The 23,609-nt window shown below is 33.1% G+C and overlaps 3 protein-coding genes across 5 annotated transcripts in view; 1 reads left to right on the top strand and 2 right to left on the bottom strand.

Moving 5' to 3' along the window:
• LOC145307369 (uncharacterized) overlaps positions 1-23,609 on the top strand; it is a 126,916-nt gene that overhangs the window by 91,421 nt on the left and 11,886 nt on the right. For 2 of the 3 annotated variants that reach the window (XM_080149751.1, XM_080149750.1), the window contains exons 1-4: positions 10,682-10,837; positions 12,559-12,609; positions 12,832-13,447; positions 13,688-13,777. The exons of the other annotated variant lie outside the window; for it this stretch is intronic. In XM_080149751.1, coding sequence (XP_080005877.1) covers positions 10,820-10,837; positions 12,559-12,609; positions 12,832-13,447; positions 13,688-13,777 — 775 coding nt within the window. In that variant the 5' untranslated portion in view covers positions 10,682-10,819. Of the gene's footprint in view, positions 1-10,681; positions 10,838-12,558; positions 12,610-12,831; positions 13,448-13,687; positions 13,778-23,609 lie in introns of those variants that run through there. 3 annotated transcript variants of the gene reach the window in all.
• LOC145307370 (G protein-coupled receptor kinase 1-like) lies at positions 2,090-4,859 on the bottom strand. The gene is made up of 4 exons (XM_080149754.1): positions 4,722-4,859; positions 4,236-4,317; positions 3,616-3,738; positions 2,090-3,418 (listed from the first exon to the last, which is right to left on the bottom strand). Exons 2-4 carry the CDS (start codon positions 4,272-4,274, stop codon positions 3,347-3,349), a joined length of 234 nt encoding a protein of 77 aa, XP_080005880.1. The 5' UTR covers positions 4,275-4,317; positions 4,722-4,859; the 3' UTR covers positions 2,090-3,346.
• The window catches only part of LOC145307366 (G protein-coupled receptor kinase 1-like), a 75,500-nt gene continuing 53,980 nt past the window's right edge, over positions 2,090-23,609 (bottom strand). Inside the window, exon 29 of the transcript XR_013875420.1 lies at positions 2,090-2,324. The gene's annotated coding sequence lies outside the window, so the exon portion shown is untranslated. The remainder of the gene's footprint in view (positions 2,325-23,609) is intronic.

The raw sequence follows: 23,609 nt of genomic DNA, 5'->3' as shown, positions 1-23,609 counted from the left end.
CCCCCCCCCCCCCTAAGTGCCCTTCTATGCCTCTAGGAGCGATGCCATTATTTTGAAGATAATTAAGATCTTTGAAACTACTGGTCGGAATAGGTTGCGATTTTTAGGAAAGATTTTTGAATGTCCTGCGGTTGGTTTAGAATATTTTATGAACTAAAAGAACTTGCTGCTGCTATTATTGTCAAGGGAAGGTTTATAACTATTTTAAGCGAGGGTACCACCACCCACCAAAGATAAATTACCGTTTTTTTCTTTTCTTTCTAAATCTAAAATTGAAAATTCTTCCCCATCCACCTCAAGTGCTTCTATTGGCCTCTAGGTTCGTTGCCACTATTTATATGAAATCTTAAGATCTAAAACTGCTAATCCGAACTAGTTGTACTTTTCAGGAAAGCTTTATGAATGTCTTGTGATTGGTTTAAGGATATTTTTCTAACCTCCCCCACCCTCCCCTAAAGACTGGGAGGAGTGAAGCAACCTTATATAAAAGTAAGATGATGTCTCTGAGTCTATTCATGTGTCTGTCTGTCAGAACTTTGGGCACTTTCAGCAAATCTAGAATGAAATGTTCTTTATTTGTAGTGTGTGTCTTTTAAAACTTCGAGCAACGGGTTTTTTTACCCGAAAACGGCGGCACCTATAGCCGAAACACTAAATTTGAAATAAATCGCTTCGTATTATACTTGTAGCTCTATAGATTACATGAGGTTGTGTAGTTTTCAATTTCGGATGGTATCAAAATTCTAAAAAGTGTTCATCTCACTTTTGGCGTTCAAAAATTACATTTTTCGATTTTTGGCCGAAATAACCGGGTTTTTACAGCAAAACCGGGTTTTAACGCCGGCGGAAACCGCCCAAAACGGGTAATAATGCCTGGTTGGTATTTATGGCCGAGCCGAACCGGGTTTTTTTTTGCAACTTTCCTGTGCACGCCACTAGAGCAAAACAAAAAAATACGAATTACGTTTTGACCATTATAAAGCTTCCCTGAAACTTTCAGCTCGATCGGCCCATAAAAGTGGCGCTCGGCACTAATGGGTTAATTTTGTTATTGTTATATTGTATACATTACGATGCGATAAATAACTATTCCCTAGTAAACTCTGTATCAGCACTTAATCTGTTTTTTGCAAGTGATAAGCAATTTTGTCATATTTAAGTCAGACATGCTCACATTGGGAAAATCCGCATTTTACAACAGTGCCGTACTTAAATCGGTAATAACAGACTAATGAGACATTTTAGTGAGTAAATTGCTGATTTTAACAATGATTATTGCACTATAAACCCCTAAATATAAGGGTGTCTGATAAGAATCAGCAAAATTGGATGCTTTTGATGAAATGTCTGAGAGGTAAAGATTTTAAACCGTATTATCTTAATTTAAAATTTTAATCATTTCAGGCAATTTTTTGTGGTTGATTGCCTACTTGTATCTTCCATTTTTCTTGATTGCTTATCAAAATCCTCCGTTTTTGCAGCAAAAACCCTTGCCTATACAAGCAATTTTTATGTTTGATTGCTGCTTAAACCCTCTCTTTCAGGTGCAAAATCCTTACATAAACAAGCAAATTTTTGGATTGATTGCCTATTTAGATCATCCATTTTTGCTGAATAAGCAAGCAATTTTTAAGGGTTTGATTGCTTCTTAAATCCTCCATTTTGGGTGCAATATCCTTACTTAAAAACAAGCAATTTTTGTGAAAAATTTCCATTTTTGATATGAAATCATTACTTAAACAAGCAATTTTTAAGGGTTGATTGCTTCTTAAATCCTCCCTTTTAAGTGCAAAATCCTTCTTTAGACAAGCAATTTTTGTGATTTATTTCCAACTTAAATGTTTCAATTTTGCTATGAAATCCTTACTTAAACAAGCAATTTTCCAGTTGATTGCTTGCTAAAATCCTCCTTCGGTTTTGCTGTGTTTTAAAGCAAATTTGGAAGACATGTGTAAGAAATTGATCACAAAAATTGCTTTTTCCAGTAAGGATATAGTATAATGGAAATAGATAATATAATAAAGAAAAATTGTCTAAATCTAACCCAGTTCTTAAATATAATAAATACGAATTATGCAATGTAACAATATTTAACATAGATAACATTTATTTATTTCACATATGAGACATAATAATTAATAATAATAATAGGATAATCATAAAAAAAGGATGGAAACACATATATAATATATTTCAAGTTATGGATATATAAAAAATAACGGACAACATCCATAAAAGCAAACAATTTCATATTTTATTTGAGAGTTAATCTCTTATTACATATATAATGGACATACCTACATATAGACTATTGAGATGCTATGCTTATAACATTATATATGGTCCTAATTGTCCAAAGAATGGCGCTGCTAAAAACTAAAGTAAGAATGTGTACTTGCATTGATTATAGAGTAGCAATATATTGTACCTTGTTGTTACAAAAATCATCATGCAAGCAAGATTTGACACGGATAGGAAGATTTTAACATATTTATATATAAATAAACAAGAACAGTTATATCCATAGGAAGTGGAAATTAATTAACATTCTGAAATGTACATAACTTAAAAGCTAAAAAATCAACATTGAAAAGAATACAATTTTAAAATGAAACTACTACACACTAATACTGTATAATACTTGATAGTTATTTCCAAGTTATAAACTTGGTCTAATATTTTTTTTAGTTGGAAATAAAATTTAAAATTAAGAGACTACATCATAAGACTAGACAAGGGTTAATAATTTGGCTTTACATAAAAAAAAAACACGTTGGTACCCAAAGTTTTATAATTCCCTTATCTAGTACGTGTGTTGGCTGTAAAACTTTGGGTACTTGGTTATATTGAACTAGCATTGTCCTCCAAAGTTTGATGGCTACATGAATATACCCCCCCCCCCTCTGTAACTTGGCAACAACTGTAATCATGGAAAGACTTATTTTGCCAATGCAAATTTTACAGTATATATAATAATAATAATAACTGCACATTGCTAATACATAAATATTACAATAAAATACATAAATAAAAAAATGAATATCTAATATTATGATGATAACACCTTTGCTGTGCAGGAAACATTTACAGTTGGTGTACAACTGATGCACAGAAGCGTCCACACAATTTAGTTCTAATTATTAGGAAGATTTCCCTCTCTTGTTCCATAGATTTTACCAAGCATTAGTCACATGACAAAATAAAGCCCTACTATTGGCTGATTTTTAGTCATGTGACAAAATAAAGCCCTACCATTGGCTGATTTTTAGTCACGTGACAAAATAAAGCCCTACTATTGGCTGATTTTTAGTCACGTGACAAAATAAAGCCCTACTATTGGTTAATATTAATTATTAGGAAGATTTCCCTCTCTTGTTCCATAGATTTTACCAGCCTTCCTCAGACCAGCCAATAATTCCTAAAACAACAGAGGTGTAGTATGCATTTATATAAGTAAGTATAGCCATAACAATTTCTCTTGAAAAGTGGAGCTTCACTGTAAAGGAGAACATCATTGGTTAGCAAGATCTTGAGATACACACACACACATCCTGTTATTTTTTAATGTTACTTCTCTACTTGTACTGTACTTCGTAAAAACTATATATACATTACCTTGGAGTCCCGCAGGGTTTTACTCAGCTGTACTGACCACTCCCTCAGGGCTATTTCATCAGAATTGGTGAGAACAATGCGCATGTCTTTTGTACGGATTATAATACTTTGCTCATTCTTTACCTAAATATATATATATATATATATATATATATTAGGATGGGTCGATTTTTGACATTTTTTTTCTGAGACCAAAGCGGGGATCTGCAAATGATTTATATGAGTATAATACAGCTCTGGATGATTTAAAATCTATCTTTAGTCCTAAAACCGCTGACGACCAGACATACAAATGTATAGCTATTTGTAAATTGGTGTAAAAAAATTAATGAATCAGAACTATGGCTTCATGGTGCTCCCAGGAAAGGCATTGAGGAGTAGAATCAGGAACTTTTGACCGATTCCAAAAATCTTGTTCCTAGCCTGAGAAAATCTCAAAAACCTCTACATATTGGACAATTCTCAATAAACCTTAAAAAATAGTGGTTTTTTTAGTCATTTCTAAAGTTAGGAACAAGATATTTTGAAACGGACAAAAGTTCCTGATTATACTCCTCAACTTATTCTACTTATGGGCGATTATTATTATTATTATTACGGACTATTATTATTATTATGACCTGCTGTAAATCTGTGTTGACATCTTCTATCTGTTCCATAAATATTAGTTCAGGTTTATTACTGTCTGTGTGAAGCTCAATTCTAAACAGAAATACACAATTATCCCAGAGTAGACTCACACACACACACACACACACACACACACACACACACAGACACACATTCTTTGTGGAGACAGAGAGAGACTACTGTTGCAAAGGTTTCAAGGTGTATTAATTAATTGACAATTACGAAAAGAAATTGTTTAGGATTTTTTTGTGGAAGAGGTGAAAAAAAGGCATAGAACACAAATGACCAATGTCCCTAAGAAGCAAAGTCCCACCCCCCCCCCAAAAAAAATAGAAAAGAAATAAACATATAGATGGACAAACAGACAAGGTGAGTTATAGAGCAGATGTTCACTGTTCACACACACACACACCCACACAGGTGGACAAAACTGTAATGATAGAGTAGCTGTGCTAATAATAAATACTTGTCCCAACCTGTTTGGATATAACTTAGCATAGCGTGTCTGCCATGTCTGGGCAAAGGGTCCACCCTAAACATAGATAGATAGTTAGATAGAGAGATAGAGATATAACTTAGCATAGCCTGTCTGCCATGTCTGTGCAAAGGGTCCACCCTAAACATAGATAGATAGTTAGATAGAGAGATAGAGATATAACTTAGCATAGCGTGTCTGCCATGTCTGGGCAAAGGGTCCACCCTAAAAACAGCACACCCCACCCGAGGGCGTGTTAGGTTAGAAAAAACCCCCCGTGGAAACGGTTTACACAGGCTGTACCGGGACCTTATGGTAGTTTCAGAACATGCTTTCCCTAAATTGAGTTAGTAGCTTCCCATAGTAGATAATTTTAAAATTACTTTTTGTGATCAAATTTTACTTTTATTTTTAGACAACCTTAACCTAACCTCCTTTATTGTCTTATTTTGTCTTTCATGTTCATCATGCAAATTCCTTCACATCACGGTTGAACTGACAGATATTGGAGCTTTCTAAAAAGGTCTCTAACAATTTTCTAGCTCTAATACTTTTTAAGATATCTTATTTCAAAGTATTGCTATTAAATCATCTTTTACACAACAAAAAGGTGAAAAATAAAATTAGATATTTTAGAGAAAATTACAATTATCTTCATATAAATCTCTCTAGTATTGCTTAAAATTGACCAAATTGGACAGTTAAGGTACCTAAACCTATCTACATTCAATGGAAAATCCAAATTCATACTTACAAAGACTATATAAGCCAATAGGATTAAGCTGAAGTGATTTTTAAAAATACTAAAGGAAAAAAAAATTCCTGTTTTATTTAGATAAATTGATATTTAATAAACTTTAGCAAGGATTTTAAGGTAAGTTATGGTGTATAAAGTTGTCACTTTGTAATTAGAAAGCCAATAAAACACAATCATCTGATTTTTTGAACAAATAGAAACATATCTAAAAAAAAATAGACATAATCATCGTAAATAAACCAAAAATTGATTAGAACTTTAAGCATTACCAAGCAGTTTACAACTGTAATTTACTAATTCTAGTAATTTTTATCTAAGAATAGTTGATTGGGCTCTTAAATTCTTTACAACCTCATGAAACAAAATTATTTTTTGCCACCTTAACTAAGAAAACATAGTAATTAAAAGACTTTCATGGATGATCTCACATGTAATAAAAGAAACAATTTATTCTTAGGCAACAATTTTTTGTTAATATACACCATTAGTTACTCTAAACTAGTACTGAGGTGTTTTAAAATATTAAATCATTATCAGATATGAGTTTCTTGTTCCTTAAAACACCTTTTACATTCAAAAAAAATGTCCTACAAGTGATTTTTAATTAAAATTAAATTACTCTTGTTTCTTTGATATTACATTTTAGCATCCTCCTGTCAACTTATAAAGTGTTAAAAAGTATTTATTTGGATTGTCCATTGAATGTAGATAGTTTTAGGCACCTTAACTGTCCAATTTGGTCAATTTTAAGCGATACTAGAGAGATTGATATGAAGATACTTTTAATTTTCTCCAAAATATCTAATTTTATTTTTCACCTTTTTATTGTGTAAAAGATGATTTAACAGCAATACTTATAAATAAGATATATCAAAAAGTATTAGAGCTAGAAAATTGTTAGAGACCTTTTTAGAAAGCTCCAATATCTGTCAATTCAACCATAATGTGAAGGAATTTGCATGATGAACATGAAAGACAAAATAAGACAATAAAGGAGGTTAGGTGAAGGTAGTCTAAAAATGAAAGTAAAATTTGATCACCAAAAGTAATTTCAAAATTTTCTACTATGGGAAGCTACTAACTCAATTTAAGGAAAGCATGTTCTGAAACCACCAAAAGGTCCCAGTACATCCTATGTAAACCGTTTCCACGGGGGGTTTTTTCTAACCTAACACGCCTTGGGGTGGGGTGTGACAGAGAAATAATAAAATTAGTCCACTCTAAAGATTATCTTTATAATAAAGTGACAGGATGTTTGTCTGTCTGTTTGTACTGAAGGATCTAGCTAACTGCTGAACTGATCAGGTTCTCCTTTACAGAGCAGCTTCTCATAGGTCCCAAGAAGGTTTGCACTATTTTGGGGGAGGGTATCACCAACCTCCCAAGAAAAATCGCCATAAGAAAATTCCTCCTCCCCCCTCAAAAAAAAAATATCTAAAAGAAGGTGTATCAACTTTTTTTTATAGCTAGCCGGTTCTTTTAGTAAGTAGTAGATGTAAAATTTTTCATAGAATTCAGATATGCAATCGGTTTTATTGTAGATCTCTTATTTTTTAAGTAATTTAAGTTTTTAAAAAAATAATTAAGTCGGTTTTAAGGTACTAAAACGCAACAAAATAAAAGAAGAAAATGGCCAGTAAGAACAAAAATAGTAAGATCTTTAATTTGACACCTTACTTTTAAAATTCTGTTGAGTAATTATTGAAAAAATCTATTTTTTTAACCTCGGTTTAATAAAAACTTTAGACCTAAAATGGACGTACTGACATTCCTATGTTGATTATAGATTTGCTACGCTTTTTAAATTGTGCCTAGCTATTACAGGAATCACCATGCAAAGTTTAAAATCGATAGGACAACTCTAACATGCCTAGGTTAACGAAAAGAGCGATCCGTTCCGAACGGACGGACGGACCAACCCTATTATAGAAAAGCTTCGCTTTTAAAAATGGGTGCGTCAATTTAACTAGAATCAAGAATAGATCTAGTAAGTCTAGATGCTCAAACTCGCCCAATTATCAATCAAATATTAAAAAAATTCTAGCAGACAAACATTTCTTTTAAATACGATTTTTCTAAAAATATGAGCAATAAAATTTTCGTCTTTATAATTTTTAGAAAACTAGCTCTATGCTAAGAAATTCAACTTTTAATTATTGACTGGGTATTATACGTATATTTGGGTATAGTCCCTTTCATGACAACGCCTCTTAAGGGGCGTTTTGTTGTATTTTCTCCTATTTCTAGCCCCAGCAGGGAGGCTCTAACCCTGCAGGGCAATCACCAAACTTAACCTTACCCTTCAAAAGCTACTTTGAAAATACGACAAAACACCCCTTAAGAGGCGTCGTCATGAAAGGGACTATACTCGTATATTGTTTTGTCATTTTCTTCACATTATACAAACAGAGAAATTTTAATACGATATAATTTAACTTTATCCAAATCTTTATCCAAAAAATGTGAATATTTAAAGCTGATTCTTCAAAAAAAAAAAATAAGCATTCAACCCCACGGAGAGAGGGGACATTTGCTTTTTATTACACAAGTCCCCAAAGTCTTATAATAAAAGTTTTCTTATTTATTGGCTTAACAACGTTGGGGACTTTTAATGAACTTTGATTGGTTGGTTCATTTATTTGAGTGTCTAAATGTCTCAAACACTAATTGTATTATAAAGAAGGGCTAATATTGTGTATTATCGGCCATTGTCTTATCCCTTTAGACCCCTGAATTTACCCCCCTATATTACTTTTTAAGTTTGACAGATTAACGTGTCTAACAGCCCATCTATGGTTATAAATCTATTGTCTAGGCAATGAAGCGCAAATATACTTTAAAACCTGCTTGGGGCCCCAGGGAGGGAGGGGACATTGGACTGTAAATGAAACTGGTACCCAAAGTATTATAAGCGCTATATCTTATTCTTAAGCTTTAAAATGTTAGGTATTTTAATAATTTTGATTGGTTACATGCAATCTTTTCAATAAATATTTTAAAACTGCAGAAGTAGTAATTTTGTATATCATCATTGGGTATGTATATTCATTTATTGTTCATTGTCTTATCCCTTTAGATCCCTGTTGGGGCCCTGTATGATATCAGCCGACTGTTGCATAAAACCAGATTTTAAAAGAGAAATTTCCTAACTGCATGGGCCCCACACGGTGTACAAATTTGAAACAAAAATATTGTAAATCCCCTTTTTGATAAAAAAATATCAATGTACTTATTGAAGATGTAGGTAGGTCGTTTGTAAAACAGTAAAATAATTAAGATAAAAATTTCTTGTAACATACATTAGTTTATTATTTATATGACCCCAAAAGATTGGGGGGGGGGGGGGAGGGGACAAAAACAGCCATCTCAATGGTTTTTTTGTCATAGTTCTTTTGTGAAATTATTAGTTGAGTATAATGAGGTATTTTGGGCCCCACATTCTCGGGCTAGAAAAAACATATTATAAAACCTGCTTGAGGCCAGGGAGGGAGGGGACATTGGGGGACCTTTATTGAATTTTGATTTGTTGGTTCATTTAGTTAATTTTCTAAACATTTCAACCACTAATTCTAATTTACAGTAGGGGTAAATTTTGTGTATTATCATTTGTGCTATCCCTTTAGATCCCTGGCTTGGGGCCCTCTAGGAGACAAGTAAAAGTAACAATTGCATAAGTTGGAATTTCTATTTTAGTTTGGCTTACACACATATAAAGGGATCATAAATGCAATTAGAACATTGTAGTTTTAAAATTAGAACATTGTAGTTTTATAAATATTCTTGATTTTTATACTATTAAATAAAAATTTAACAATGGCTTTTGTTTTATCCTTATGATAAAGTAAAAAGATGTTTGTCTGTGTGTCAAAGGATCTTGCTAACCGCTGGACCGATCGGGTTCTCCTTAACAGGGTAGCTTCTCATAGGTCCCTGGGAGGGTTTATAACTATATTTGGGGAGGGTACCACCACCCTCCTAAGAGAAATCGCCCCTAGAAAAAATTACCCCCCCAATTTTTATTTTTTAAAACTAAATTGAAATGGGGGGAGGGCACCCCCTCCCCCTCCAAATTATTTTTTTCACTTTTTCTTTAAAAATAATATTAGTTGGGTTATTAAATTCGACTCTCTCCTCCACAAGTGCCCCTAGAGGCCTCTAGGGGCGTAACCACTAGTATAAAATAAAAAGCTGAGTAATTTTTATCACTAATATCCCTTCTCATATGATACTTCTCACCCAAAAACAATTTTAGAAAAAAAAATTATTTTACCCCCCTCATACAAATTTACCCTTACTTTGGGTGAGCCCCCCCACCCCCCCCCCCCCCAAAAAAAAAGGCTTTGACATCCTTGATTGTGACTCCCAATACGATATAGTTCCACCAGATAAAAAAGACATGTAATTGATCATATTGCAATGACATTTAAAGTAAATAATGCATTGGGAATTCTTAATTGAAAGTAGGGAAAGTAGAAAAAAATTTAAACAATTCCAAGACTTCAAACTAAAGAGCCCAAAACCATCCCAGGATCCATGAAACCATTTTGAAGCTTCCACTAAATAAGTAACACAACTCAATTGGCATTATCTCTTGACAATGGTACCCTCCCCAAATCTAGTTATAAGCCTTACTAGGACCTATATATATTTATAGTAACTACTACATATTTTGGGTTAATTACCCCCTTCAGCAGATTATGGGTGGATATTTAACCACCCCTCCGCCAAAACAAATTTCAGGGGGGGGAGGGGGGTACTTATCCACACCTCAAGCAAATTTTATCCCAAAAAAAATTCTTGGAAGGAATTATTTGTTTGGCCTCTTTGTGTGCAATGTTACAACCCCTCCCCCCCCCAAAAAAAAAAATAGAAATTGCTCCTTCTCCCTTGAGATTCTGCCCCCTCCAAAGAAAAACTTAGACATCCTTGTATGTCATAAAAAAACTTTTGTCAGGAAGGTACACTCTTCATAAAAATACTAATGGTATGTTTGCATGACAATTAAATCTGTCATAAATACAGTTGATGTAAAAAAAATGTTGGTCATAAAAGTACATATATACATGAAAAACATACCTTTTATGACAAATATTCAATCATAATTTTTAGTTATTTAAACACTACCCAGAATTGGGCTCCTCTTTTTGGAAAATATTTTTCTGGTTAAATTTTAGTTTAGATTAGGCCCCAATTGCATAATGACGCAGTAGTACCAACTTGACTGCCTATCTATCTATCACACAGTTGTACCATCTTGACTGCCTATCTATCTATCTATCTCTGTATCACGCAGTAGTTCCAGTTTTACTACCTAGTTGCATATTACCAACGTAGACGTCAACATGAAACGGCTCAACTGTGTATGTGTTAAAGTTTTTTGTTCATTTTTAATAAAATAAGGATGACAACATCCAAAAGTAGTGAAGCAAAAAACATCTAAAGATTTTTTTAAAGAAACATAATGGGATGATAAATACTAATCTAGAAATTTATTTTTGTTGCTATTACCAAAAAAATGATGGACAGGTGGACATTACAAATTAAAGAGCAGTAGCTATCAAATAAAACTTTTCTTAGAAACACTTCATTTCTGAACAAGATTGGAGGAGGGGGGGAGGGGACAATGAGTTATGTGATTGACTATACTTTTTGAGGGAAAGCACTAAACAGTATATTCTTTTAATTTATATTTTACTAGCAGCTACATCCCTAGAGTCCTCCAGTTGCACTTGGAATTGGAGGGAGAAGGGGGGAGTCAACAATTCCTCATTTTTTATTTCAATTTTAAAAAGTAAATATTTTTTTTTAATTGGGGGGGGGGGATAGGGTATTTTTTAACAAGAGTGATTTTTCTTGAGAGGGTCGTTGAACCCTCCAAAAAAAATTATTTTCCTAGGACCTATTAGAAGCTACTTTGTATGTGAGAACCATATCGGTTTGACGGTTAATGAGATTCTTTGGTACAGACAGACACACAAACAGACAGAGATCCTTTTACTCTATTAAAAGGATTATAATTAACATTAGGTTATAATTAACTATTAATTTAACATAAGGTTTAATATTATGATTTCATTTTAGTGTATTTATTTTTAAAGCAAAGATGTATTATAATTAGGGTCAGTCTTTCCATCTGTTACTGTTTGCTCTTTTTATTAATTTACACATGTTATATTTGCCCTATCAATTTCAAACTTTGTATGTTGATTCATATAACAATTAGGTACAATTTATAAATCATAGCAACTCTATGATTGTTACCAGAAAATCTGTACTTACATTTAAGACATGTTACTTTTTGACAGAAATTTTTATGTGATATAATCATCCTATTTATTTGATTCTTGGAATGCTGATTCCTATTATGATAAGGTAAAAGCAAAGCATCTCTTTAAATAGATCCATAAAATGTAAGTGTGTCCATAAACAGTATCCTGTATTTAAGCAGTTTGCAACAAATTTACTCACAATTTTGTTTTAGCTTACTTATATTCTGCTTATTCAGTTTTAACACTCTACATGTTTAGACCTTTGCTTTTTTGGATGTGGCATCCTTGTTTTTATGTTCATTTTAGTTTTTTTTTTTAACACAATATATGATTATTTAGTCTAAAAAGAAATATTTGATTATATATATACATTAAGTTTTAGAATTTATTTTTGTTCTTTTTGGGAGATATCTGTGATATTGAAATTAAAAAATAAAAGATTAAAACCAGTTTTGTTTTAGCCAACAGTGTTGAAGACCTGGACTAACAAAACCAGAATTAATAATATATTATAATTTTTATTTTGTAATACATAGAAAACTATCTGTAATACTATGCTAAACATGATTTTTTAGTATGGGTGACAACTTAGTCTAATCCTGCATTTATTAATCAGAGGTGAATTCTTAAAATACTTTTTTGGCTCACTGCCTCACTATGTCTCACTAACAAATTATCCCCTCAAAATTTTAGCAAACCTTACTGATTTTAGTGAGGCAGTGAGCCAAAAAGTTTTTTAAGAACTCACCTCAGTTTTGAAGCGTTACTGAAAGATATTTATCAACTTAAAATAAATTAATCTTTTTTTTAAGGTCTTCCTGCTGTTACTTGTGTATCCAATTATATCTTGTGCCCCTGTACAGGTACTTTAATAATAATTAACAGCTACACCCCTAGAGGCTTTTAGGGGCATATAAGGTTGAAGTTACCCCCACCTCATTCAATTTTAGTTTTTGTAAAGTAAAAAAAATTATGGGAAATCATTTAATCTAGAGGCAATTTCTCTAGGGGTGGTACACACAGACACACATCTGTTATACAAGGATCAATCAAAATATGACATAGCAAATTATGTTTGTTTGTAGGAAAAAACTGAAGTTTCTTGTTCTGAAGACACCACACTAGCTGAACTTGATACAACAACTCCTGAAGACACCACACTAGCTGAACTTGATACAACAACTCCTGAAGACACCACACTAGCTGAACTTGATACAACAACTCCTGAAGACACCACACTAGCTGAACTTGATACAACAACTCCTGAAGACACCACACTAGCTGAACTTGATACAACAACTCCTGAAGACACCACACTAGCTGAACTTGATACAACAACTCCTGAAGACACCACACTAGCTGAACTTGATACAACAACTCCTGAAGACACCACACTAGCTGAACTTGATACAACATCTCCTGAAGACACAACACTAGCTGAACTTGATAAAACAAATCCTGAAGACACCACACTAGCTGAACTTGATACAACAACTCCTGAAGACACCACACTAGCTGAACTTGATACAACAACTCCTGAAGACACCACACTAGCTGAACCTGATACAACAACTCCTGAGGACACCACACTAGCTAAACTTGATACAACAACTCCTGAAGACACCACACTAGCTGAACCTGATACAACAACTCCTGAAGTTACTACAATAACTGAAGTAGAAGCTAGAAATATGGAGTTAGGTAATGTATAGTTTATTTTAATTATTTCAAAAATAATCTTCACCACATACAAGAAACAAATAGTTTTCTTTATTTTTATCTTATGTTAAAATGTGTATCTGTCAAAGAAGATTTTGTAAATAGCAGAAAATTTTTTTACCAAGTTTTCAGGAATCTTAGTGTAGGTGCAGGATAGGTCTTTTCATTCAAGATAAATCAACTCTTCTTGGGTGCAAAACCAATAGTTTTATTTTTCATTAGGTTTGATTGAAGCATCTGAGGCTGGAAATACAAGTGAAGTGATAAAGCTGTTAAGCAGAGGAGTCAACATTGATGCTTATGATAATGAAGGTAAAGATTAAGATTTATTATGCATTCCTTTAAATTCAATTATTTAAATGAATTTTGCTAAATACAAAGTAGAACAATGTTTGTCTGTTTGTTTGTCCATGTTTGTATGTCAAGTAAAGGAGAGTTTGACATTATTTTATCAAGTATGCCAATATTTTATCAAACAAAGCAGAATGACAAAAAAATATAAAAATGAGGATAAATTTTACATTTTTTTCAATTTATTTCATTTAAATCAATCTTTAAATTTACAACTTAATGTGAATAAAATTGCAGCTGCGTCCCTGGCATCTAGGGGCTCACTATTCCAAGTGGTATAAAAGATAAAAAAAAAATCCATAAAACCATTAAAATTTTAAAGAAGGTGTCCCAACTTTTTTTATTTTCATCAAAATAGCTAGTCAGTATTTTTAGTAAGTTGTAGATGTAAAATTTTCCATAGAATTTAGTTATGCAATTTTTTTTTTGTAGACTTCTTATTTTTAAAGTAATTTAAGTTTAAAGAAAAAAAATTTGGTCAGTTTTAAGGTACTAAAACACAACAAAAAAAAAGAAGAAAATTGCCATTATAAACAAAAACAGTAATTTTTTTTAATTTTCTTTGATTTGACACCTTACTTTTTTAATTATGTCGGGTAATTATTGAAAAAATTGATTTTTTTAAACCTCAGTTTAATCAAAACTTTGAACATAAATATATCCTAACACAGGCATAAAAAATATGTGTTCATATATACCTTTAGAATCAGAAAAATATTACGAATCCATTGTAAGCAAAATTGAAAAAAAGTAAAAAAAAATTTTATTAAAATGTCCTAACATATTGTATTATACAGGCAACACTTACTTTACCCCCTTCCCATTTTTACTCCCAAAACAAGGATTTAAGATGGTAAAAGGGAATGGGGGGGGGGGGAGTAAAGGTTGCCTTTATAATATAATATTTTCATTTAATTTCTTTTATTGCAGTTTATTTACTATTTTGTAAACTTTTTATTTCAATTTTGCTTAGAATGGATTTGTAATATTTTTCTCATTCTAAAAGTATATATAAACACCTATTTCTAATGCCTGTGTTATGATATATTTAAGTAAAAAGTTTTCATTATCTTGGGTTCCAAAAAACAGATTTTTCTAATAATACTTAACAGAATTAAAAAAGTAAGGTGTCAAATTAAAGATCTTGTTGTTCATATTTATTTTTGTTCATAATGGCAATTTTCATCTTTTTTTGTTGCGTTTTTGTACCTTAAAACCCACTTAATTTAAAAAAAAACTTAAATTACTTTACAAATAAGAGGTCTACAAAAAAACCGATTGCATATCTAGATTCTATGGAAAATTTTACATCTACTATTTACTAAAAACACCGGCTAGCTGTTTTAAATAAAAATCAAAAAGTTAAGACACCTTTTTTAAAGGATATAATTGATTGCTGGACTTTTATGGTTCTATAATCATTGGTACTAAACACACCCTGATGATTTTCTTTTTAAAACCTAAATATCGATGAAATAGATCTTCAGCTCTCTCCTTCTCTCAAGTGCGCCTAGAGGCATTGAAGGTCGTAGCTGCTAGTTTATATACATAGATTATTTCAAAAGTTAGGAAAAGCATATTTTTACAAGTAAAGCAGAGTATGCCAATAATCACCCAAGTAAAACAAAGTATGCCAATGTTCCCCCAAGTAAAGCAGAGTGTGACAAAACAGGGTATTGGCACACTCTGCTTGATTTGATCCGTAGAATGTTATGCATACTGTTAGAATCGTCATTAACACTATATTTTGAAAATATAAGTGCTATTTGTAGTTCAGGAGCTTTGTTGAAAAATAGGAGAAAAATACATAATGGTTAAAAAAATATTTTTAAATAATTAAAATATAAATTTCCCAGAACAGGTTTTCCAAATATATTAACTCTTAACGGTCGGAGGGGGGGGGGGGCGTTGAACGCCCCCCCCCCCTTCCGGTTTTTTCTATCTCATTTTCTGTGTGTGAAAGATAAAGAGCCCAAACTGCGTGACTTTTTAAGTATGGGTATGACACATAACTGAGAGTTGGAATTTTTTGAATATCTCCATCCTGGCGGGCACAGGATGCCAGCAAACCTGGCAGGGTCATCCAGGTAAAGAGCAAAAATATTTTTTTGACTAAAACAAAGCATTTTATCATACCAAAATACTAAAATATTCTCTAGTAGTACATCCTTATATGAAATACAGGTGTTCAAGTCACTTTCAGGTTCCAGGTATGATCCTGCAGGTCCTGATCCTCCAGGTCTCCAGAAATCTTTATAAAGCTCCTGTGGCCGCAATTTTTGACTTAGAGACTTTAAATTTTAAACTTAAGCTTTTCTTACATGTCTACATCACGTATTAAAAGATCCGCCGCCGTTTTCCCACCGACCACCAACTTCGGCGGCTGGCAGCTGCCAAGTACAGTTCAATATATATATATATATAAGCTAAACATGACCAAATGGGTCCTCAAGGACCGAACCAAAGCGCATGGCTGCATGGCCTATTCTATTGTGGGGTTCGTAGGCCCTGAAGACAATGACAATTGGATGAATGTTAGGGAGGCTACCTTAACTGAATATTAAAAAACTTTATTGAAAAATTTACCTTTATCCCTGATTTATTTAAGTCGTTAGAACCCCTCCACAAGTCATCATCCAATCTAGCAGGAATTAACAGAAGTACATTACCAGGCGTTGCTCAAACGCCAAATCCCGACAACAATTTTGTTAGGGAATGCTTTATGTGGGGCTAAAGATGAGATTCCGATTTCGCAAGGGATGCCCCAAAATGGGACGTTAAAAGTGATTTCGATAATTTCTTTGCTAATTTATGGAGAATGGCAAAAACATACAGAATTAGCAACCCAATCTTGTTTAAAGATATCTTATATCATTGTATCTATGACTCAAAAGATGAAAAGCTTGGGGATCTAACTACCCCTGAGAAAAATCAAGCCTTATCTGCCCTAAGTTACTATCTAATGATTCGTAGGTTGGTCACCCCCTTTAGCGACCCTGAGGTGGCCACTTAATATTTCTACAATTTAAAACAGTAGGCTAATCAACCCCTTGATACTTTCTTCCAGAAAGAAACTAATTGTGTTTAGACTTATGAACCCCAGAACCGTAGGGAAAAAACAGTGGAAGAAATTCTACCTAAACGTCAGCAAGAACTTGCTGTATTCCAACCTCGCGGTAGACATGGCAAACTACGTCGAAAATATGCAATTTTTGGACGACTACAACGCCTTCCTTAATAAGCTGGTCACAACCGGACAGCATTACTTAAATTCGGATAATTCGGGCCATGTCTCCAAGGAGAATTTATCAGCCTGCTACTCTCAAGCAATGGAAATGTTCTTACCCACTAATGCTGCGGAAACGAAAAAACACCCAATCATTAGCATAGTAGAAACTGATAACACCCCTGCCAACACTAACATGGCAGTGTATAAAAACGAGGGGGCTAATACTTGTCCCTATCCATGAAATGCCAATAAATGCATTTAAATCTTTGAAAATAAACAATATATCCCCTAGCTTGCTTAACTTGCAAATTCCTTAGCTATTTTATTTCCCCTACTAAGCACAAATAAATGGTGCGATAATTCTACAACAACAATTTGTTATTTTTCATGAGTAAACATTGCAAAAATGAATAACCTTCCCATTTTCCCTTTACCTCCCCATCACGGACTAGATAAAGAAAAGGGAAAGGAAGCAATCCTAGGAGCATCATGCATGCATCATTTCCATTAAAACTTTTTATTTATAATTTTAATTCAAAAAATATTATCAGTACAAAGTCGAAGATCATCAAGTGAATTAGTAGCTAATCCGCCACTATCGTTTAGTTTTTATTTTTAATCACTAGAGGGACTTTTATGTATTGAATGTAATCGACTAGTATATAAGAAACCGAATTCATAATTCAGTAATATTCAGTTGCAATTTCATTGTTGAGTTTATCTACACAGTTTTAAAATATTTTCTGTAACTGATTTTCAGCAATAATGTAAATATATGTATATAAGTATTATTTTGTTGTGCACTTAATTAATATTTGAAAACTTTCTAGTTTATATTTATATCAGTAATCATTTTGAATATAAATAGTAAAGCAATTGACAAATTGATTCAATCTAAATCTTTACTGTTCATTCAACACGTCTTTGAAGCTGCATTACAGCCATAATCATAATTTTAAAAAAAAAATTACAAAGTAATAATTTTAGTTAACTTTTTCCTCACTAGGAGGACCCTTTTTGCTTTAAAATCTATATAAAGACAATAGGATAACTAGGATTAAGGCCAGTCAAGTGTGAGCAGTGACCACAAATCATTTCTCATTTTTTAAAGCTGACTTTTAGCTACAAACTTAATCTTTTGAGTACGTTTTATACTCGTTAGAGGGAACTCAAGTCCCATTTATATAAATACTGGTTAAGATCCTAAATAGAAACAGTCTGTTTTTAACTTCTTGTTAGTAAGAAGCTGTTAACATATTTTTGAGCTGTATTTCAGCATTAATAGGCAATTATCAAAGTTTTTGATTTAATTAGGCCCCACTAGGAGAAAAAATTTTAAAAAGTTTTCTATTTAAACGCTTACATTCACCCCTAATGTAACAGAATTTTCTAATACTTCTACCATTAGGGCTTGTTAAATTTTGTAAGCTATATTTTAGCATTTGTGAATTAGATAAATCATAAGTTAGTTAAAAATCACACCACTAGGTGTCCAATCTAAAGTAAACGCTATATAAAATGATCGCATATAAAAATTAACAACAGTATCTTGTAGTAATCATACCAGTATCCTTCTTTGGAAATTTCTTAAGCTACATCTTAGTGCTAAAAATACCTAAGGAGGGGGGGGGGGGGCTATTTCTCTAAATTTATGTATATGTGCAAAGTTAAAAATTACTTCAGTCAAATTTTGGTTGGAGGTTCTTGTCATAAATTGATATTTTTGAAGCTGCAGCGCAGTACATTAAAACTTGAACAGTTTTTTTTATATAAGTATATATTAAAATCAAAAACTTAACTGAACCCGAAAGTTATATAAAATAGTCTTAACAATAAACCATACCCTACAAACATTGCAATTTCTAAAAAATTCTAATAGTAATTTGTACTTACTATATAAAGATGGGTTCCGTGAAGATTATCATTCATTGGTCAGGTGTATTGGTATTATTGAAAACATGCACCTCTGGTTTCACTCGCAATGCTGACCTATAAATAATCAGTAATTAAGATTAGGGTATTTTATATTCAATCTAAATAATGCCTATCTGTTCTAAATTAAAAGTAATCAATCCTGTAGGGGGTGAATTTTTGCAAAATGCACTTATTGATACCGGAAACAATTTTTGGTCACTTATTTCCAAAGAAATTCTGGAGGATAAGAAAATCAGTTTTACCCCCGCAAACCTTAGTGCATTATCAGTAGATTTAAAACCGGTAAATATAATAGGACATTTTCATTCACAATTCAGTATTATTGGATCAAATCAATTATTTGAAGAAACCTTTTATGTGCCTGAAAACACTTCAAAAATTATTAACCAATGTTATGAATTCCTTAAGATGAACCGTATTAATCTATTACTAGATAAGCTTTTTTTTGCAAGAGCTCCTTTCTGGAGAATTTATCCCAATAGAAAACGGATCCCCCCCGATCTGTAAGGGTTAAGATTTAGAAGCTTTATCGTACGCACTGACTCCATTTCATTGGTCCACTACAAAAAATGGGCAAAGGGGACAATAAACGGCGTTACATTTAGATGGATAGTATTTATCCAAAGCTTCTACTTTGAGGTAATACATAGGAAAGGGAAACTACACACAAATGCGGACAACCTGTCCAGGGGACAATTTTTATGTAAAGATCATAGGGAAAATAATTGCGAGAAATGCATTAACCAATTTACCTTGGATCCATATAAGTTGGACTGTCCTCTGCAGGACCAGATATTCTCAGTACACACATCCTTGGAAAGGGATATTGATGAAACATGGCAAACTGAAACACAAAAAGATCAAATTTTATTTGATATTTGTAGGTGGGTACTAGAGAAAAAACAATTATCAGTGTTTGAAAAGTCTGAGCTGACCGGCCGGAAAGAAGTTCTTTTTAAACTAATACATTTATATGTCATGAAGGTTTATTAATATTCAGACAACCCCTTAGCAATGGAACTTTTATTGAAAGACCGGTAGTACCCATTGGATTGTATAATAAAATCTTTGACCTGGTGCATAACACAATGACCGGTCACAAGGGTATAAATGAAACGGTCCATAAAATAAACAAAAGATTTTTTATGGTTGGTGTCACAAAGTTTGTAGAGTCACAAGTACATAATTGCATAATATGCTTAAGTAAAATAGGACAAGTTCCTAAACAGCCAATTACGCATTCTGCCTTTAGTCATGAAATCTTTGGGCAAGTCTCAGTGGACCTGATTGGTCCACTCACCACCAACTATTTTCAAGGGCAACATGTCTGATACATCTTTATACTAGAATATTTATTCTCTAGGTACGTCATTGCACATTCTATAAAAGATGCCACTGTTGAAAGTACTGTTAAGGTACTACTGGAACAAGTGATTCCAACTTATGGCTTATTTAGGTCGTTAAGAAGTGATAGGGGGACTAATTTTACAGGCGAGGTTTTTCGGATAGTTATGGAAGAGTTGGGAGTGGATACAAAACTTATTCCTCCACGTAATCCAAATAGCAACCCCTGTGAAAGATATAATCAAAGTATTTATGCAGGTTTAAGATCTGATGACCGCTTTGATTGTAAGGATTGGGCAAAGAAATTGGCACTCACAACCTTTGGAATTAACGCATCGAAGTCCCGCAGGACTGGGCATACGCCATTTTATCTAATATTTAAAAGACAACCTACCTTAAGTCTTGATTTTTTCTCCCCAATCTTGAAAAAAGGACAGGATATTGAAAATATATCAAAAATATATTTAGAATTTCAAAACAAATCTAGAAAAGCCTCACAACCATTGTTCATTAACCCTTACAGATCGGCCCCTATTCCCACCTTAATAGATTGGGGGGGGGGGGGGGGGGTCATATTGACCCCCCCCTCTATCTCGGCTTCTGTTACAGATAAAGACGTAAAATTTTTTTCTGGTGGTTCATGTGTATTTTTAGAGAAAATTACTTTTTCTAGTCATAGCGGTCAGGCCGCTCCTTAGCCGCTTTTTAGCGGCCAGCCGCTAAATTTTAAAACAGCTGTATAGCGGCCAATTTTGCAGCTAGGATGACCAAATTTTAGGACAAACTTTTATTTTTCATAACAAAAAAATTACTTTTTTGATCATCGCCAAAAAACGGCAAATAACAGAAACCACCATTTTCGGCGGTTACGGCGGTAAAACGGCGGTTGGCGGCGCCAATTAATATTTTTATCTGTTTATTATTGCTCAAGGATTTACCAAAAAAATGAATAGGTCTCTAGCTGTAATAGAAGCCACGATATTCATGATATATGTCTGTAGTAAAAGCCGGACAAAAATCAGTCATAAAGTCGGTCAGGGTGCGGTCAAACAGTCATAACACCACTTTTCGGTTAAGGTCATTGATATCTCAGTATTCACCAAAAAATTTTAGGTTTCTACCATATATACAAAGTCATAATGTAGAAATTAAGATTTATTTAGAATTTTTTTTTAATTTTGGTGCTACCCAACCGACTTTGACCGGACAACACGACCGACACAGACCAGATATCCTAATAAAATCAACTCTTGCCGACGTATAATTACTAAACTTAAAAAGTCATGAAGTCACAACTCTCTATCTTACCTACAAAAAAAATGACATTGAAAAAATAGAGGGGGGGGGTCAATATGACCCCCCCCCCCCGTTCTGTAAGGGTTAATGATACTTGTTTCGCTTTTGGGTCAAATCCGATTAAAACAAATCAGGTTGCCAGCAGTGACAAAATTAGGAAAATCAACTCAAAAGTTGAAATCTTTGGGGAAACAATTTCATTTAACGTTTATCCGATCGAAGAAATCGTGCCGTCTGAGGAAATTACATTGTCCATCGACAACACAATTGATAACGATAAGGTTCAGTCTAACACGGAAAATATGAACAACTTTACACACCTAGATAGAGAGGGGGATGATTTTATCGAAATAAACCCCAAACAAGGTATGGAAAGGTATGAAGGGGGAGGGGAAATAGTGGATAAAAATAGCCAAATAATACCTGACATACTGCAATCCAGCAATTTGGAACAGCCAAATCCGGAAACACCGACCAGTCCCAGCCCCCGGGTAGAGGACAGCTTCCTAAGTAAGACAATTTCGACCGAATCCTCTTTCTTTTATCAACAGCCACAAAAATCCAGCCCTGAAAAATTAATTAATATTAATAAACAGAGCATCGTACCTAGGTACATATTAGACGAAGAAAGAAAAACCAGATCACAAGGGGGGGACAACAAAATACATGTGCAAATCGCTTTGCGCAATCCAATTAAAAGGAAAAAATAACTATATATACATTACTAAAACTATCTGTTAGACTGTACATATTTAGTATTTAAAATGTATATATATATATGTACGTATATATTACATAATTTTACAAATAAAAAGCTGTAAATGAATATGACAAGATTAACATTTTTTAGAATAAATAGGACTGAACAAAAATAAAATGCAGCCTCATATGTTGAAACAACCTGGAGATCAAGGCATTTTTATTTGGGATATACTGGGTTTAGCAATGATTATAGTAAATCTGGAAGCATCTGAAATAGTTCAGGTGGATGCTACCCAATGTATTGCAGATAAAATTCCGCGCCTAAAAATCTCCCAAGGCGCAGCATTTTTTAATGTTTTGAATATCGAACAAAAGCAATTTCACCTGCTGCAAAAGGTGGACAAAAAAATTATACCTGGTATACGTTGTGCCTTTCCGCAGTAGTACACACTTCTCTTATTGCGGCCAACTTCCATGTTCAGACTGCAGCGCCAGTTCTCGTTGAAATTCTGCGGCTATTATCTTACGAAGATTGCCAGGGGATGTTTGACACTAAAATATTAAATTATGAGGGAGTAACAATGTCAGTCTATGACCATCAAATGTCCTATACCAGGATTATCGTTAACAGAAGTTTAACTTACCCTAATGACCTACTTAACGGCATCGACCCCACATGTGAAGGTCATGGTGTAATAATTAACAATGTTTTTATTCCCAATACATTTGACGAAAAACAAATAGGGGTACAAGCTGAACCCATTGAATTATTACAAACTTATTCTGGTTGTTACCTGGAAAGTCATTGGGTAGAATCCGACTGCCTTGACCATAATTTAAGGCTGGGTTATGACCGCATTATTTCTAATTCTAAGTCTGAAAATACAAAAAAATACTTTTCTCACTGGAGAACAATAGATATTTTCAATATATCTTTGTTTACATTTGAAGGTGAAAAACAGGGTGACCAAAAATATTTAGTAATGGATCCCCAACTCACCTTAGCCCTGGAAATCAAAAATAAAAGTCATTTTCAAGATTTAATTCCAGAGTTGTATTATTTTCACACCAATATTGATAACCTAATGATATGGTTTACAACTCAGTGAAACCATACTTTCCGTTACTGAGTGCTAAAGAAAAAGATGATATGATGCCTTTAAAAATATCATACTCATATCAGCAGTATAGTAAATTGATTTTTCCAGGGCAACATTGCTTACAAAGTCATTTTTTGTCCAAAAGTAACAATCAAATACTTGTTGATCATTAATATTAATCTTGTAT

Source organism: Acartia tonsa, chromosome 15 (genome assembly GCF_053477335.1).
Source record: "Acartia tonsa isolate MP-2025a chromosome 15, ASM5347733v1, whole genome shotgun sequence".
Lineage (NCBI taxonomy): Eukaryota > Metazoa > Arthropoda > Copepoda > Calanoida > Acartiidae > Acartia > Acartia tonsa.
This window is presented reverse-complemented; position numbering and strand designations above follow the sequence as displayed.

Excerpts from the sequence above, each read along its gene's own strand:
- LOC145307370 (XM_080149754.1), bottom strand. The coding sequence starts at position 4,274 with ATGGAACAGATAGAAGATGTCAACACAGATTTACAGCAG. Across the intron at positions 3,739-4,235 it reads TCAACACAGATTTACAGCAG|GTAAAGAATGAGCAAAGTAT; the intron begins GTCATAATAATA and ends ATATATATTTAG. Across the intron at positions 3,419-3,615 it reads AAACCCTGCGGGACTCCAAG|GAATTATTGGCTGGTCTGAG; the intron begins GTAATGTATATA and ends CTGTTGTTTTAG.